Source organism: Desmodus rotundus, chromosome 11 (assembly GCF_022682495.2).
Source record: "Desmodus rotundus isolate HL8 chromosome 11, HLdesRot8A.1, whole genome shotgun sequence".
In the NCBI taxonomy this organism is placed as follows: Eukaryota; Metazoa; Chordata; class Mammalia; order Chiroptera; family Phyllostomidae; genus Desmodus; species Desmodus rotundus.
Window position 1 is genome coordinate 97,048,113 of NC_071397.1, and position 15,486 is coordinate 97,063,598.

General features: G+C 49.7%; 1 protein-coding gene across 15 annotated transcripts in view; it reads left to right on the top strand.

Annotated features, from left to right (window-relative positions):
• SYNJ2 (synaptojanin 2) overlaps positions 1 to 15,142 on the top strand; it is an 84,424-nt gene extending 69,282 nt beyond the window's left edge. For 8 of the 15 annotated variants that reach the window (XM_053913487.2, XM_053913485.2, XM_053913486.2 and 5 more), the window contains 9 exons: positions 640 to 858; positions 967 to 1,045; positions 1,551 to 1,719; positions 2,205 to 2,375; positions 4,540 to 4,671; positions 6,203 to 6,315; positions 7,439 to 7,547; positions 9,348 to 9,499; positions 11,463 to 15,142. In XM_053913487.2, coding sequence (XP_053769462.1) covers positions 640 to 858; positions 967 to 1,045; positions 1,551 to 1,719; positions 2,205 to 2,375; positions 4,540 to 4,671; positions 6,203 to 6,315; positions 7,439 to 7,547; positions 9,348 to 9,499; positions 11,463 to 12,176 — 1,858 coding nt within the window. In that variant the 3' untranslated portion in view covers positions 12,177 to 15,142. Of the gene's footprint in view, positions 1 to 639; positions 859 to 966; positions 1,046 to 1,550; positions 1,720 to 2,204; positions 2,376 to 4,539; positions 4,672 to 6,202; positions 6,316 to 7,438; positions 7,548 to 9,347; positions 9,500 to 9,897; positions 10,048 to 11,462 lie in introns of all 15 variants that reach the window. The other 7 variants (XM_053913490.2, XM_053913491.2, XM_053913493.2 and 4 more) reach the window with 3 other exon arrangements.
• The last annotated feature ends 344 nt before the right edge of the window (positions 15,143 to 15,486 follow it).

Sequence of the window (15,486 nt, forward strand, 5' to 3'; positions counted from 1 at the left end):
GGGACCTGAAGGACGGAGAGTGGGAGCCATGCAGGTGTCAGCGTGGGCGGGGGGAGCGTTCCAGAGGGGAGCATTGTGCTTCAAGAGAGCACCGCAGGCCCTCTGCGTCTGCATCCTGCCTTACTGTTCTCCTGTTACGGAGAAGTTAGATTGGTCCCCACAGCGTTGCAGTGATCGGCCTCATGCACGGCGCTTGGTCTGAAACCCTGGTCGTTATTTAGAACGGAGTCTGAGAGTGGAGATTGAAAGAGATGAGCATTTCTGAGATTCTTAATGCAAATTGCCAAATAGCCCCCGGAAGAGCTTGACCACCCCTCCCCCTGCCAGCACAGGGAGAACGGATGCCCGCCTCTCGGCATGACAGTGGTGCTGGCGACGACCACGTGCAGAATCTTTGCCGATGGCTGCTTGTTTTCTCTCCCCTCATCCTTTGATAAAAATGTCAGGATAACACTGAGGATGGGGAGGACGAAGACTGGAGCCCCAGGATGGGACCAGGGGGCGGCAGCGCCTCTGGGGGCCACAGCAGAGGCCATGGGTGGTCCCCGTTCATGGTGGAGAGTGGGGCTGCGGTGGGGGCTGTGCCTCGGTCTTGTCCCAGGTTAACGGCTGCCCGTCTTCCCTCCGTGTCTCATGCAGACCCGTGCTGGCCATCGTGGAGGTAGAAGTTCAAGAAGTGGACATGGGTGCTCGGGAGCGGGTGTTCCAGGAAGTGTCCTCTTTCCAGGGCCCCCTGGACGCCACCGTCGTCGTTAACCTTCAGTCGCCGACCTCAGAGGAGCAAAACGAGTTTCCCGAGGACGTGCGCACTGAACTCATGCAGACCTTGGGGAATTACGGGACGATTGTCCTCGTCAGGTGACCGCCGCCCCAGCGGGAGCGGGTTCCAGGGCCGACGACCTTGCAGAACCAGGGGACCTGCTGAGTCCCTCTCGGGATTGACTGGACCCATTGCCTTTATTCTAGGATCAACCAAGGGCAGATGCTGGTGACTTTTGCAGACAGTCACTCGGCTCTCAGTGTCCTTGACGTGGACGGTATGAAGGTGAGTCACACTTGGTCACCCGTGTAGTGGGGGCTTCTTAATGGTCTTCACAGGGTTGTGTAGGCACCACCAGAGGGCAGAGCTAGGACCCTTCATCTGGCGTCTAGTTCTGGTGTCTTTGTTGACATATCTAATGTCCATCTCTGGTTACTTGTAGAATTTGGGAGAAAGAACAAGTTTTAGAGTCTAGTTCCCGCCAGTTCCCGGGTCCGTCTTCGCTCACACCTCCGTGTAGGAGTGTGGCGGTCTTTCTCACTAGAGTATGTGTTTTGGAATCGGCAGCTCAGCTAATTTCCATTTGTCTAACATCCTGAGTTTAAATTCACACGGGATGAAGAGCTGGAGGTGGTAATTTGACTTCTGTTGAGACCGAATGTGAGCCCGCCGGAGATCTGGACATTCCGCTTTTCTTGCGACACCTGAGTCTGAGCGAGCAGCAGCCTTGGGGGTCTTGGGGGTCGCCCGCCCGTGCTCACTCACTCAGGCTGTGCACCGTCCCTCGCAGGTGAAAGGCAGGGCAGTGAAGATCCGGCCGAAGACCAAGGACTGGCTCAAAGGTCTGCAAGAGGAGATCGCCCGGAAGCGGGACAGCGTGGCCTCCGTGTCGCCCACAGCCAACTCCTGTCTGCTGGAGGAGAACTTCGACTTCACGAGCTTGGACTATGAGTCAGAAGGTGAGCAGGCCCGGGAGGCCTTCTCAGCCAGGTGGCGAGGTGGGTGGGTGGGCAGGCGTTCTCCACCAAACGGGCGTGAGGCTGTCAAGAGCCCTTCTGAGACCCACCCGGCCTCGGAACGGTCATGGAGGGTGAGGACGCTCGAAGTGCGTTTCTTCCGGAGCAACGAGGTGGGCAGTACTCTTGTGCATGGTGACACATGACGTGGTAAATAGGGCCTGAAGACGTTGAAACTCACCTTGAAAACAGTGGCTTTGATGATGTCAGGGCCTGGGATTTGGTCCCCATGCCAGGCACACATGGAATCGGGGCCCCGCCCCTGCTCACATGGGGGCTCCGTGGCCCGCTAGGCACTGTGGAGGGGTGTCCCTGCATGAGCCACAGGCCTTGGTGTCGAAACAGAGTCCCCTCCCCACCCCCACCCACACCGTGGAAGGCTGTGCCCTTCTACCCTCACTGTTTCTGTGACTCGCTTGTTCCCCAAGGGGATATTCTCGAAGACGATGAGGACTATTTGGATGAAATAAACCAGACTGTGGTCTCAGACAGTGACCTGGCGGGGGACGACCTTTCCGATGCCCCTGGCTCCACAGCAGCGGCACCGCCCAGCAAGTCGCCTGCACTAACCAAAAAGAAGCAGCACCCAACCTACAAAGGTAGCTTGGACCTTTCTTTTCCAAATAGCCCTCGGCACCGAGTTCTCTCTGTGTCTCAGCATCTGTGCATAAGGCCACAGTCAAGTGCGCCTGCAAGTGGTAGGCACTGGGCTCTGGGGAGGTATCAGCTGCCAGCACGCTGATTTTCTCTAGTGATTCGTGTTATTGTTACAATTCCTGGTGCCCCTATAATATCACAGATTCATGATAATTCCTGGTTCTCCTGTGTATTCAAATAGCCACAGCTCTGAACTGGTTTTACATTTGATTTTTTTTTTTCCTCTCCAAAACTTTTCTGATCCAGCCCCATAAGAGACATTCGATATCTGCGTCCTGTGTCCTGGTCTGTTGTTACCTACTTAGAACATCATGTTCTTACAGACTGATAATTTTATACGTTACATAATTTTATGTGTGTAAGTAAAGCTATTACTGCACATTAGCATGCTTATGTCACTGCAGACTGAAGAGGGACTGACGGTCGTATGGATCAAACGGTGTGGCCCTATATTATATGGTACAGCGAGTCTTCTGAGTAGTTTAAAACCTGTGCTCGTTCCTGGGCTGGGAAGAAACTCTTCCCGTTTCAGCACCAGGCCCACCCGCAGCCACGAATGCCTTGCACCTACAGGGCTTGTGTCTCCTGTCAGAGGTGCACTGTACCCAGCAGGTGCAAGAGCTTAGCCAGGTGTCAGGACCCTTTGCTCTGGGGCTGAAAACAGAGAACGGGGGTGAAAGTGAGTTCTGGTGCTTCCCAGGGAAGGTGCGCTGTGGGGAGAAGTGCAAAGACCCCCAAGTCCCTTTGACTGGATATTGGCTCCAAGGTTGGTTCACAGCCCAGCTGCTTGACTCACTGGGACTTGCAGGTTGCTGAGCCCCATCCTGGAGATGTGGCTTTTGGGGGAGGTGCTGGGGATCCCAGGTGATGGCGATGCACAGCCAGGTGCGTTGGGGACCAGCAGCCTTTGTCCGTGCATCAGGTCGCCCTGTCATTACTCGTCCAGAGGGCTCCTGCCCTAGAGTGGAAGTGGCTGGTACGTGCTGCTCAGACAAGAGGAGGCTCTTTTCTCCAGGGGTGGCCCGCATCCCAGCCGCCACTCCAGGAAAGGCAGATGTGAGAGCAGCCCCTCCCAGTGAGGACTAGAGCATCGGGCTGTGCGGGCTGCCCGGCCCCCCAGGTGGGCACGAAGGGTCTTCACCCTCCAGGTGCTCCAATGTCCCCACTGGGAGGAGAGCCCCCACTTCTCCCAGCTCAGCCTTCAATCACATGGGGCGCTTCTGTGGATTTGAGGGATGACCCGTCTGAGTGAAAGCAAAATGACCTGGGCTGTGTTGCGTGGGAGAAATGCCCAAGAGCATCCCAGCTTACGGCACCATAGTAGTCCATGGCGCGCCAGAGTTTTTTAAGCATATTTTTTCATTTTTCCAAGCATGTACATGAAAGATTTAAATGTCAAGTATTTTTGTTCTGAACTTAGATGTGACAAATGTACATGCAATAAAACACAGCAGTCGCTTTCTCAGGCTACTCTCAGCTGTGGCTGGTTTGGGCAAGAGAGGTCAGGAAGGAGAACTCCTGTGAAGTGGCAGGCCCTGGGCCACCATGTTTGGGACTCACTGAGTGCTTGGGGACACTCCATACCAGGGGCTTGTCACTGGACGGCAGGCTGCTCCGCAGAGGAGTGACGTTATTCTCAGCTCTCCGGGCCGTCGCCCTGTTTTTAGAGTGAGGGCTTCACAGTGGGGGCTGTGGTTTGCAGCTGTCTCCTCCCATCTGGGTGGATGTCCTGCCTGCCGAGTACTTCAGAAGGAAACACATCTGTCTGTACTCCAGCAGGGGTGTCCAACCTGGGGCCCAACACAAAATTGTAAATTTACTTAAAACATGATGAGATTTTTTTGTGATTATGTGTCGCTGTGTACGTACAACCCTTCTTCCAGTGTGGCCCAGAGATGCCAAAAGGCTGGACACCCCTGTGAATTTTCTGTGGCTCTCGTGTCGGGACACCAGACCTTGCCGAGGGTTCCCGGAGTGTTCCCAGCAGACACTGGGTGTCCTTCCCTGCCCACACCAGCCATCAGGGGGAAACTCCTGCCACAGGTGGCTCTGTGCACACCTGAGCCTGACCCCTATCACCTCACTCGCCTTCCGCCATGTCCTCAGGTGACACCGACCTGGCGGAGTTAAAGCAGGAGCTGGAAGCTGTTGGGGACCACCACCGTTCTCCAAGTAGGTCTCTGTCGGTTCCCAATAGGCCTCGGCCGCCTCGCCCACCGCAGAGACCCCCCCCTCCAAGTAAGACTTCGCTGCTTGGGGCTTGTGCACCAGCTGGGCATAACCACCTGTTTCCTGCTACTGAACAAACAGCTGTAAATCACCTCCCGCCTTCGCACCCCACGATGCACTGCGCTCTCCCCGGGCTCCTTTTGGGATAAATCCACGACATGTTCGACATGTTCGATACCAGAGATGCAGCTGCGTTTCTCATGCCCCTTTAAACGATCCCTTTGTGAAGCTGCTTCTGGTCCTCCTGTCGCTGTGCTTTCTTTAGGCTGCTTCCTGCTCCACACCCTAGAGAATGGAAAACTGGGGGCCCAGCCAAGCCACGCTGGGGAGGTTTTTAGCGTATTTCCCCACCCCTACCCCACAGCCCTAATGCAGAGGGTAACTGCATGCCCGCCTCTCACTGGGCATCTTCCTGTCTGTGAGTCCAGGCCTGCCGGCTTCTGGCGTTCTTCCTGGGACCTGCAGACAAGCTTGTCCCGGCCCAGGTCTCCTAGCAGAGTGCTTCTCTTCCTGGCTCCCCGCAAAATGATGGTTAGCCCATCGAACTTCCATTAATAACCAGAAAAGAAAGTCGTGATGTGCTTCAGATCAGTTTCTAGTTACCTCTGCTGTTTATCTGTCCACCCCCACCCCCCAAAATGTGACAGTCAGACATAGATTTTGCTAAGGTTTTACTTTCAGAATTGGGTTCGTCTCTGTTTATGTCACAGTAGTAAGTCGATGGCAAGCCACAAGCACATGACATTTTTACGCATGGTTTTTACTTTTCTGAGTTGATACTCAGAAAATGAAATATAAATAAAAATTTTAAATGTTACATATTTTTGTGGAAATTTTACAAATTTAAATATGAATAATTAAATTTTTAATTTCACCTGACCACCTAGAGAGAATAGCTGTTAAAAGATTTCCAGCCTTTCTACAATGATATAGATGTACATTTATAGGCAATTTTTTATTTTCATGTTTTTTACAAAATTGGTATCCTTTTTCTTTGGCCATGTGTTTTCATCTAATGTCTGGGTCATAAAATGTTCTAGACCATGATGTGTTAATAGCTGCAAGTATAATTTAACAGATTATTCCCTTGCTTCAGGATTTTTTAGATCTTGTCCTCAAAACAGTTGAGAAGTTCGGTCTTAATAACAGTAGTGTATTTTAAACCACTTAAAATGAACTGACCGTTGTATCCGATTTGAACTCCCAGGAAAGTAGAGTAACATTTACACGGAAATAATACTTTTCCAAGGGGACTAAATGGCAATGAAAAAAAATACAATAAACATTGAATTTTTTTAAAGAGAAAGAAAATACTTTTCCGGAGAATCTCCATTGACAAGAAGAAGCTGTCAGAGAATCGGAAACACTCAGTGGCCCCGGTGGAGGCCCCAGGGCCGGGCTTGCTCAGACCCTGCCGGCCTCTCTGGCCTCTGGGGCCCCAGGCCCGCGGAGCCTGCCTCGCTGTCAGCTGGCTGGGAACCTGCCTGGAAGCAGTCAGCGACGCCACTGAGACGAAGCCTGTGCTTGTTGGTTTTTACAGCGGGCTTCATGGTGAAAAAGTCGGCCTCGGACGCGTCCATCTCCTCCGGCACCCACGGGCAGTATTCGATTTTGCAGACCGCAAAGCTTCTGCCAGGAGCGCCTCAGCAAGCGGTGAGTTCTGTGCTCGGCTCAAAGCGAAGCCTGGACGTCTCAGACCCACGGGGTTGGCCCCGTGGTTCCCCCGCGGCCCCCTACGATCACCCGCGATCGACCCTTTTCCGTGATTGCATCGATGGCTCTCTCTTTCACCCTCTGCCTGCCCACCACCGTGTCCCCAAGGCCCTTAACTTAATAGCAGGTCTTTTATGGGCTTTTAAGTGGTCGTGCAGGGCATTGGAGAGGGATCACGTTGGTGAAAAATCCAAGTGTCCCTGAGAGGCAGGATCGTTGGTGTCCAGGCTCACCTGCGTCTCTCTCCTCCGATGCCTTATTTTGACCTTGGTGTGTAATGCATTGCTTGGTAGAAGGGAAAACAGGAAAAATTTAGATCCATTGTCTGGACAAAATTATGATCATTCTGGAGTCAAGTTAGCTGAGAGAAAAGGCTTAAAAAGAGATCTGATGGGCCTAAACAACGCCATAGGCACTAGTAATAATTAGATTTGTAGGGTTTTAGCGGCGTGGAGTTCGGAGGATGGCACTGAGCTGCAAGACTGTAGTGGAAGTCAAAGGGATTGAGGTGAGGGTGGAGAAGCTGGGTGCTGGGCGGAAGCTAGTGTGGCCCAGGGTGGCGCAGAGAGCCCAGGTCAGGTGCTCGCTCAGCAGCAGCAGGAGCAGGGGCTTGCCAACTCGTCTGTGGTTTACAGGAAAGAAGGCAGGTCATCAAAGGGGACCCAGAGGTTTGGGTGAAGAGATAGAAAAGACACTTTCAAGTAAACATATCTGGGAGGTGTTTTCATAACTCAGCTGGGCCGAGTTGGGTGTGCTTCATGGCTCTTTCCTGGTTCTTGAGATAAAGTGAGCGGATGGCTTGTCTACATGGCAAAGCCTGAAACCCCCCCCCCCCCCGCCTTGGGAGACGAGGGCCCCTGCTCTAAATACTGTTGCCTTGCTCTTCTTGGAATGTGAGTGCCCCTGGGGGAGAAGAGGCTCGAGGAGGCCCCTCAGACAGGGCTGGGTTTTAATCACCATTCGACGGAACTCCTGGGTACATATCAGGCGGCAGTGAACCGGCCAGGTGCGGCTATTTTCCTACCTGTGTTAACACGCTTCTCTTCTTCATTCTGTCCTCAAGCCCAAAGCCAGGACTGGGATAAGTAAACCCTATAATGTCAAGCAGATCAAAACTACCAACGCTGAGGAAGCAGAAGCAGCAATCCGGTGTCTCCTGGAAGCCAGAGGAGGTAGGTGTCCCTGGGCTCTCCTCCCAGGGAGAATAACCTAGTCCCCTTTCCTGTTCATCTTCCTCCTAAAAGGCGCTGAGAAGAGAAAGTAACTTTTTTTTTTTTTCTAAAGGCAGTATTCAATGAAAGCAATTAGTGACATTTTGTAAAAGTCCACTACTGAGATTTATTGCCCATTTAAAGCTATGTGTTTAAAATTCAGTATGTATATAAAAGGAATCCCAGGATTATTAAGCAGCACTTAAGGCAGAGATTAAAATAAGCAAAAATGGATTTTAGAAAAGGTTAATGCCCCAGGCACTAACTCATTCTGCAGTAAGGAGAGGTAGTTGGGAACACATCCCTGTTTGAGACAAAAATCCGCTTTGGAGGCCACCAGCAACGGCAGGTGCTTGGCTGGCAGGCACACTGCCTGTCGATTTAATTGCTGTTACTTCACTTAAACCGCATTAACCCTACTTTACCCTGGGATCTCCTTCGTGCATTCAAAGTCACTGGTAACTACCTTGTGATTTTGGAAAGGGGAGGTCGTGCCCTCTGAAACGCCACATGCAATTCCAGTCGCCTGGTCTGTGTTTCGTCAGGATAGCTCACTGATTTGGAATTTCCACGTAACATCGAAGGAGGGCGTCAGTGAAGAGGGTGCAAAACACTTGCAGGACAATATCATCATAAGTGGTTTCTCATTTAAATTTATTTTATTTTGTTTTTTTAAAGATTGTATTTATTTATTTTGAGGGAGAGAGGAAAGGAGGGAGACAGATGGAGAGAAACATCAATGTGTGGTTGTCTCTTGTGCGCCCCCTACTGGGGACCTGGCTTGCAACCCAGGCATCTGCCCTGACTGGGAATCGAACCACTGACCCTTTGGTTCGCAGGCTGGCACTCAATCCACTGAGCCACACCAGCCAGGGCCTATTTAAATTTATTTTAAAATAAATACTTATTTTTTATTGTAAAATATAACTACAATTTGTATATAACCACTCAAGTGTCCATCAACTGATGAATGGCTAAAATGCGGTATGGCCACACAGTGGGATATTGTCCAGCCATAAAAAAGAATAGAGTACTAATACATGCTATACTGTGGGTGAATCTTGAAAATAGTGTGTTGCGTGTACACACACATGCACACGTTCCATTTATGTGAAGTACAGAGAATAGGCAAATCTGCAGAGACAGAAAGTTACAATGTTGCCAGGGCTGGAGGGAGGAGGGAACGGGGAATGAGAGTATGTATAGAGTTCCTCTGGGGTGATGAAGACATTCTGGACTCAGACATGGTGATGGCTGTAGAACTTTGTGAATACCCTAAAAACCACTAATTGTAATCTTTAAAAGGATATATTTTATGGTATGTGAATCATAATGCTGTTTTTTTAAAGAAAATTCTATGGATGTGGAGGTTAGGAGAGGTTTGAGGTTTGAAGTCTACCTGGAGTCTGAACTTAACCTTCCCTTGGTCGTGGGCCCTGCAGAGATTTTGAGGAGTTGTAGATGGTCTCCCATGAGAAATGCACATACCCATAAACCTTTGCATGTGATGCTGGGGTGTCACTGATCCCCCACCTAGACCACCCACGGACTCAGCTCACCACCCCTATGGGGAAGGTGGGCATGAGAAGCTGGGGGCGGAACCTAGCTGGTTGTCCTGACAACCCTCAAACATCTTCTTTTTAAGAAATAAGAAAACACTGCATTAGTAAAGTACTCTCAGGCTGTAGCCTGCGTAAAGATCACATCACACAGCACATTGCCTCGTCCAGCACACTTCCGCCACATACTTGCATGTTTCAGGTGCCCCAGGAGAAGCCCTAGATGCCACAGCCCTGAGGGACCAAGGGTCCTCCAAACCAGAGCCCACAGCAGGGGCGGCCCCGCTCCTGCCCCGTCGGCCAGCACCCAGAGTCCCTGCCATCAAGAAGCCAACCTTGAGGAGGACCGGGAAGGTAAGAACTGGTCGCATCAGCCTCTTACTCCCGAGTCTCGTTAGATAAGAGTCACGGGCCCCTGCCATGGCCCCATCCTTGAGGGAAATGCTTGGCAATTGCTTCTTCTCCGTGTCCCTGGCTCCAACTGAGCAGAAAAACCAGGAATGTTTCACCACGGCAGGAGCAGCTTGGAGGTGTCACACTTTCTGTGCATCCCGGTTGAGCCCCCATGTAGAACCGCCTGATTCTAAGCGCTCCAGTCCTTCCCATGTGTGTGTGTGGCCTGTCGTGTGCGTGCGGTTTCACGTGGACAGGTGGTGTTTGCACTAGAAGAACACTAACCGACTCCTGGATGAGCAGTGCTGACCTCGGACGCTGGGGGTCCACAGCTTTTCTCGCCACGACTTTTCTTGCAGATTGTGTTCTGCTCTCGCTCTCAAGCTTCTCAGCCTTGCTTGCTGCTTCAGAGACATGAGTTTGTCAGGACAGTAGCGGCCCAAAGACTGGCACCTCTAGAGGCATCTGGATCTTCCGTTTGACCTCAGTATTCTGGTGCCGGACACTCGGTAACCCTGGCTGGTCACGACAGATGAGTGCTGCTTTTCCGCCGGTGGGCGCGTGAGCCTCGGTGCCACGGTCACACCGAGCTCGCTGTCTCCTCTGTCCGCTTTGGCTCCTCGCGTCTGTCGTTTTCCTCCTTTTCCTCTGTACTCGTATTGTCTTCTCTCTTAAAAGCCAGGGGCAGAAACCGATTCATTTTCCCAGCTGGCTGCACAAGAGCGGCAGGCAGAGGCTGCTGGAGAAGGGACTGTGTTTGCTGTTGTTTCCTAAAGAACCAAAGGAAACACTGAAAGGCCGAAGCTGCTACATGGTAGCCATTTCAGTACAAAAGCTTCCTCTGCACTGTGCTGTTTTTGTCTTTGGGATGGTTTTGAATTAGAACCAAGGAAGTAGAGTCTCTGTGGAATTTGCTATTCTTCTATATCTACACATCAAGATTCAAGGAGCAAGGGTATCCATAGATCCTTTAATTAGCCTAATGCTGGAACATACCAAGTTTGCTGTGTATAATGCACACTTTTTTGCCCCAAATTTTTAAAACAATTTCACTTTGTCTTTTTTTTAAAAAAAATTATTTATATTTAGAGGGGAAGGTAGGGAGGAAGAGAGGGAGAGAAACATCAATATGTGGTTGCCTCTCGTGTGCCCCATACTGGGGACCTGGCCCACAATTCAGGCATGTGCCCTGACTGGGAATCGAACTAATGACCCTTGAATTTGCAGGTCAGCACTCAATCCACTAAGCCACACCAGCCAGGGCTGCCCAAATTTTTGAGGGGAAAAATAAGGATGCTCATTATACATGGGTACTACTTGAAATACCTAGTATCTGTTCTTTTGTTTTGTAGTTATTTGTTACATAAAATTTCATGTACCGTATGTTCAAAATAAATGCTAAAATTCCTTTATAATTAAAAAAAAAGTATCTAAGTAAAAATAAATAAATAAATGATTGAGTTAAAAAATTAAAATGAAAGATTTTTTTTCCTGAAAGTTTGGGCCAAAAACGAGGGTGTGCATTATACATGGCATAATATGGTAACTGACTTCCGTGTGAATTATTCAAGCTGAGGCCTCAAATGGAGAGATTCAGAGTGGTTTGCTTTTAATAAGGAGAGCGAATAACCCCGTTACCTAAGGTGGCAAAGGAAAACCTGTCTCAGATTGCTAACTGTGGCCCTGGTTTTCAAGTTTCCGCTCACGTTTCTTTGGACCTGCTGGTACGCCTTGATCAGTGTGTGCTTCTGCTGTGTTCTCTCGTACCTGGCCGCACTTCTACATCCCCGACATTCTCAAATCTTAGATTTGCTAGAATGTTCTGCTTTGCCCCTCCCTGCTCCTGGCTGACACGGTCCGAGTGCTGAATTCCCACCTCCCCCCCACTGGCTACTTACTTACTCTGTGTCGTGCCTTTTCTCAGCCCACGTCACCAGAAGAACCTCCAGGGCAACAGACTGTCCATTTTACAATCGGGCCCCCCGAGACAAGCCCTGAAGCCCCTCCTCTCGTGGCAGTCCCTCCTGTTCCCAAACCAAGGACACTGCATCCTGGGAAAGGTGCTGAGAGGAGGCCCAGCGTTGAAAAGCCAGCAGAGGATGTGGCCCCTTCCATGGCTTCCCTTCTGGAAGTCCCGCCCCTTGTGCCTCAGGTGCCCCCGAGAAGGAAGAAGTCTGCCCCTGCGGCCTTCCACCTGCAGGTTCTGCAGACACATAGCCAGCTCCTCCAGGGGCTCAGCAGTGATGGCCCCCCTGCACACCAGCCTGACCAGGGCGCGCTCTTTGCACAGCCGGCTTTTCCGGGCCCTTCATCAGCTGCAAGCCCCGAGACAGATGGTCCCAAGGAGCCAAAGCCAGAGGCTGCCCCCCATCTGGGTGATTGTCAGGACCCCTTCTGGAGCCTTCTCCACCACCCTAACTTGCTGAATAACACCTGGCTCTCCAAGAGCTCTGACCCCCTGGACCCGGGGACCAGGAACCACGGAAGGGCGCACACAGCCCCACTGCAACTCAGTGGCTCAGCTGCCGAGGAGCCACCACCAGAGCACAGGCGAAAAGACTTCAGTCACTGTGCCACTGTCAGCGACAAGGACAAGAGGACGGTGCTGGAGGTGTTTGACCCGCTGGCAGAAACCTGAGTGGGAGCCGTGGACAGCGCTCTCGAGGAATGTGCTCCTTCTTCCCTTAGGCATCGCTGTACAGAGACAGGCCCCTTGGCCTTGGCGCCCTGGGCAAAAGCGACCCCTATTTAGGGCACACTGACAAAAGATCCGTACCTCTGGCACTTGTGCTGTGTACAAGAGTCCTGTCTCGTATTCAATAAGACGACTATTCAGCCACCGAGAAATGTTTCATTCCGGACTTGTGCGTTTCAAGTTCCCTCTCAGGGGTATGGGAAACCGCCCGTTAGTCAGTGTGTGGATTTTAGAAAAGGGAGTAAGCTGAGGATGCCTAAGAAGTTCTCTCCCGCCGAACTTTAAAGGGCTGTTCAGTGTATGTGTGTACATGGTGTTTTTTTAATTTTGTCTGCACTTCATAGGTTTGGAATGGTTTTTCAGTGCGCCACCTGGAGGTTGATGAGTAAAGTAAGGATCACACTGAGAGGTGGCTGGGACCAGTAAGAGCCGGGCCTGGCCGGTTGACACCAGGTTTAAAAAAATCAGAGCAGCAGCAAATAGGTCAACCAAACGACTGGGCTGTCCATTCCCTGTGTGAGCCCTGGTGTTTACTTACGGACGTGGGTGTTAACCTTGACTGTGCAGGAGATGGTGTCCACGCTCTTTGGGTTCTGGAGCATTTGCCACTAGCTTAACCTGAGCTTAAACCCGTTCAAGACTTTTTCGTCCTGTCTCAGACGTCGTGCCCCATACACAGGTACCGTCCTGCGCCCTGGGGCACCACTTCAAGCAGGTTTTACACACCGTGCATCCCCTTTGAAAGGAAAGTTGTGAGTCCTCTTCCCTTGTATCGCACACCTGGTGAAAGCACAAACGGGAACACTCACCCTGGCACTAATGTTGATCTTATTGTTACGATACGACGAATATCTGCTTTAGGTCTGCCTGGTTGCAGCCTCAGGAGGGAAAGTACCACATGGCCCTCTACATCAGAAACCCCAGAACAAGCATTTCTGGGTTTGCTTATCTATATATATTGTTAGGTTTATCTTTTACCAACATTTTTTTCTGTGTCTCCAACACCACTCTCGCCTATTAAATCACTTAAAAAGACATCACCATACTGTTCTACATTTAAAAAATAATGCTGTAAAGTCTAGAGTATCATTCAGAGCAGATACATTTTTGCTAATAAGTAGTTGACTGGCAAGATCTCACTGTGTCCCATGGCTGTCAACCCTGCCGCGACCAGGGAACTCCCATACGCGATGCTGACGTCAGGGCGGTGGTGACCATCTCACCGGGGGTCCCACTCTCTCTCTATTGCTCAGACCTCTGCGTTTTCAGAATCATCTCTCACTGCCACTAGAGAGACACACTGCAGATTATTTAAATCTGGCACTCGAGACAAAACAAAACTGCCCCATTGTCTCATTTTACCTGAAAATTGATCAAAGACAAAGGTGTTGATTACCCAAGGGATAAACAGAGAATCCATGAGTTGAGCAGTCATTCCTGGCCCCAGGTGATTCGCATACCTTCTGTAGTAAGTGCTTCATCTTTATCTTTTTTGCTTCTCTAACCAGCACGAACAAACAACATAACCCTTCAAAGCGTTAAAGGGAGAAAGCAAGCAAGACAGGCCAGGGGCTCGGAGCAGCTCACTGATTGGCCGGCATTCTGAGGGTGCCATTGGATGATGGAAACGAAGATTTCTTAATTCAAATGCGTGTTTCTCTATAACCTTTTCTCCCCCACAGAAAAGGCAGTGAATTTGGAAGGAGAAACGTGACAAGCAGTCAGAAAAGCAGGGTAAATGCGCTACTGGACGACAGTTGCACCCCCCCCCACCCCCCCACCCCTGTGCTGGGGATAGGCCCAGTTCTCTTTGTTACAGAATGCCCACAGCCAGGAATGGTACAGAGAACAGGATTTCAGTTAAGACGGGTGCCTGCCACACAAGTGGCACTTAAGAACCCAACAGCGAGTAGCAACACACAGAATTCTGTTGACCTCGGGAGACAGGTCACGAGAAAAATGGCAAGTAGTTTGACATGAAGAATTGAACAAATATGATGTGATCGTGGGTGTTCAAGGTTAGTGAACACATAGAGTTGCACATACAGAGTTCTCGCACCAACGGTCTCTTAAAAAAAAGAAAAAGACAATTAGAATTGCCTTATTTATTTTTTAAATCGACACAAGATGGCGGGTTTCCTAGGTCAGCAGCAGTCCATTGAATAATCTGGACAGTGAGCCATCTTGGGGTTTCATTCTGTGGTGTTTGTATATTTTGTTTTTCTTTGATGGCCCCACACAGGGGCTTTTTCAGTTCCTTTCATTACTTTTCTGTAAGACCTTGCTGTTCACTGCAGAGTGTTGTAAATCAGCACTTTACAATTCAACACCATCTCTATCACTCCAAGTTACTATTCTCCCTTTTACAACATAATCTCCAACTTCTTGCCTATTTTTAAAACTTGTTCCAGTAAATGGCCCTGGCTGGTGTGGCTCAGTGGATTGAGTGCTGGCCTACAAATCAAAGGGTCACCGTTTCGATTCCCAGTCAGAGCATATGCCTGGGTTGTGGGCGAGGTCCCCCGTAGGGGGTGTGCCAGAGGCAACCACACATTGGTGTTTCTGTCCCTCTCTTTCTCCCTTTCTTCGCCTCTCGCTAAAAAATAAAGTCTTTTAAAATTTGTTCCAGTAAATGATTGAAATTAGAACATCTGCCTAAGCAATTCCTATAAAAGTTTTCCAGTTGTTGAAATTCAAGACACTTAGTAAAATTCTCTCAACGTGTATAAGCAAAGAAATGTATTCAAACATTTTCTTTATAATGAAGTGATTTCATCAGAAAGGGGAACTGCAAAAATTATTTATTGACTGACTTGGCACTTACTAAAAACTTTGTAATGTTTATTTGAAGTGTTAGTTTGTACTGAAATTGTAAAAAAAAAAAAACCCTATTAAACAATTTTTTTTAATTGGGTTTATTTCTTTTTCGATATGGTGAGCACTTTGCGATATCTTTTTTGGCTAGCCTTCTATTCTGGGTGAAATGTGACTACTAGTTACTCCTCTGTTTGAATTTTTGTTTTTGATTCTTTTTTCAACCATCAGACTAAGTTGAAAAAAAACATAAAAATAATTTGGTTGAGGATTTATGACTTGAATAATGCCAGTAGGGACCACCCTGATAACACGTATAATAGCTTTATGCTACAATATCTATAAGATGTGAGAAATGCTAGAATTCATGTTCTGCAGGGTCTCATAGCAAGCTCATGAAATCTTAGACTGCTCTTTTAGTTTGAGTACATTACTGTGT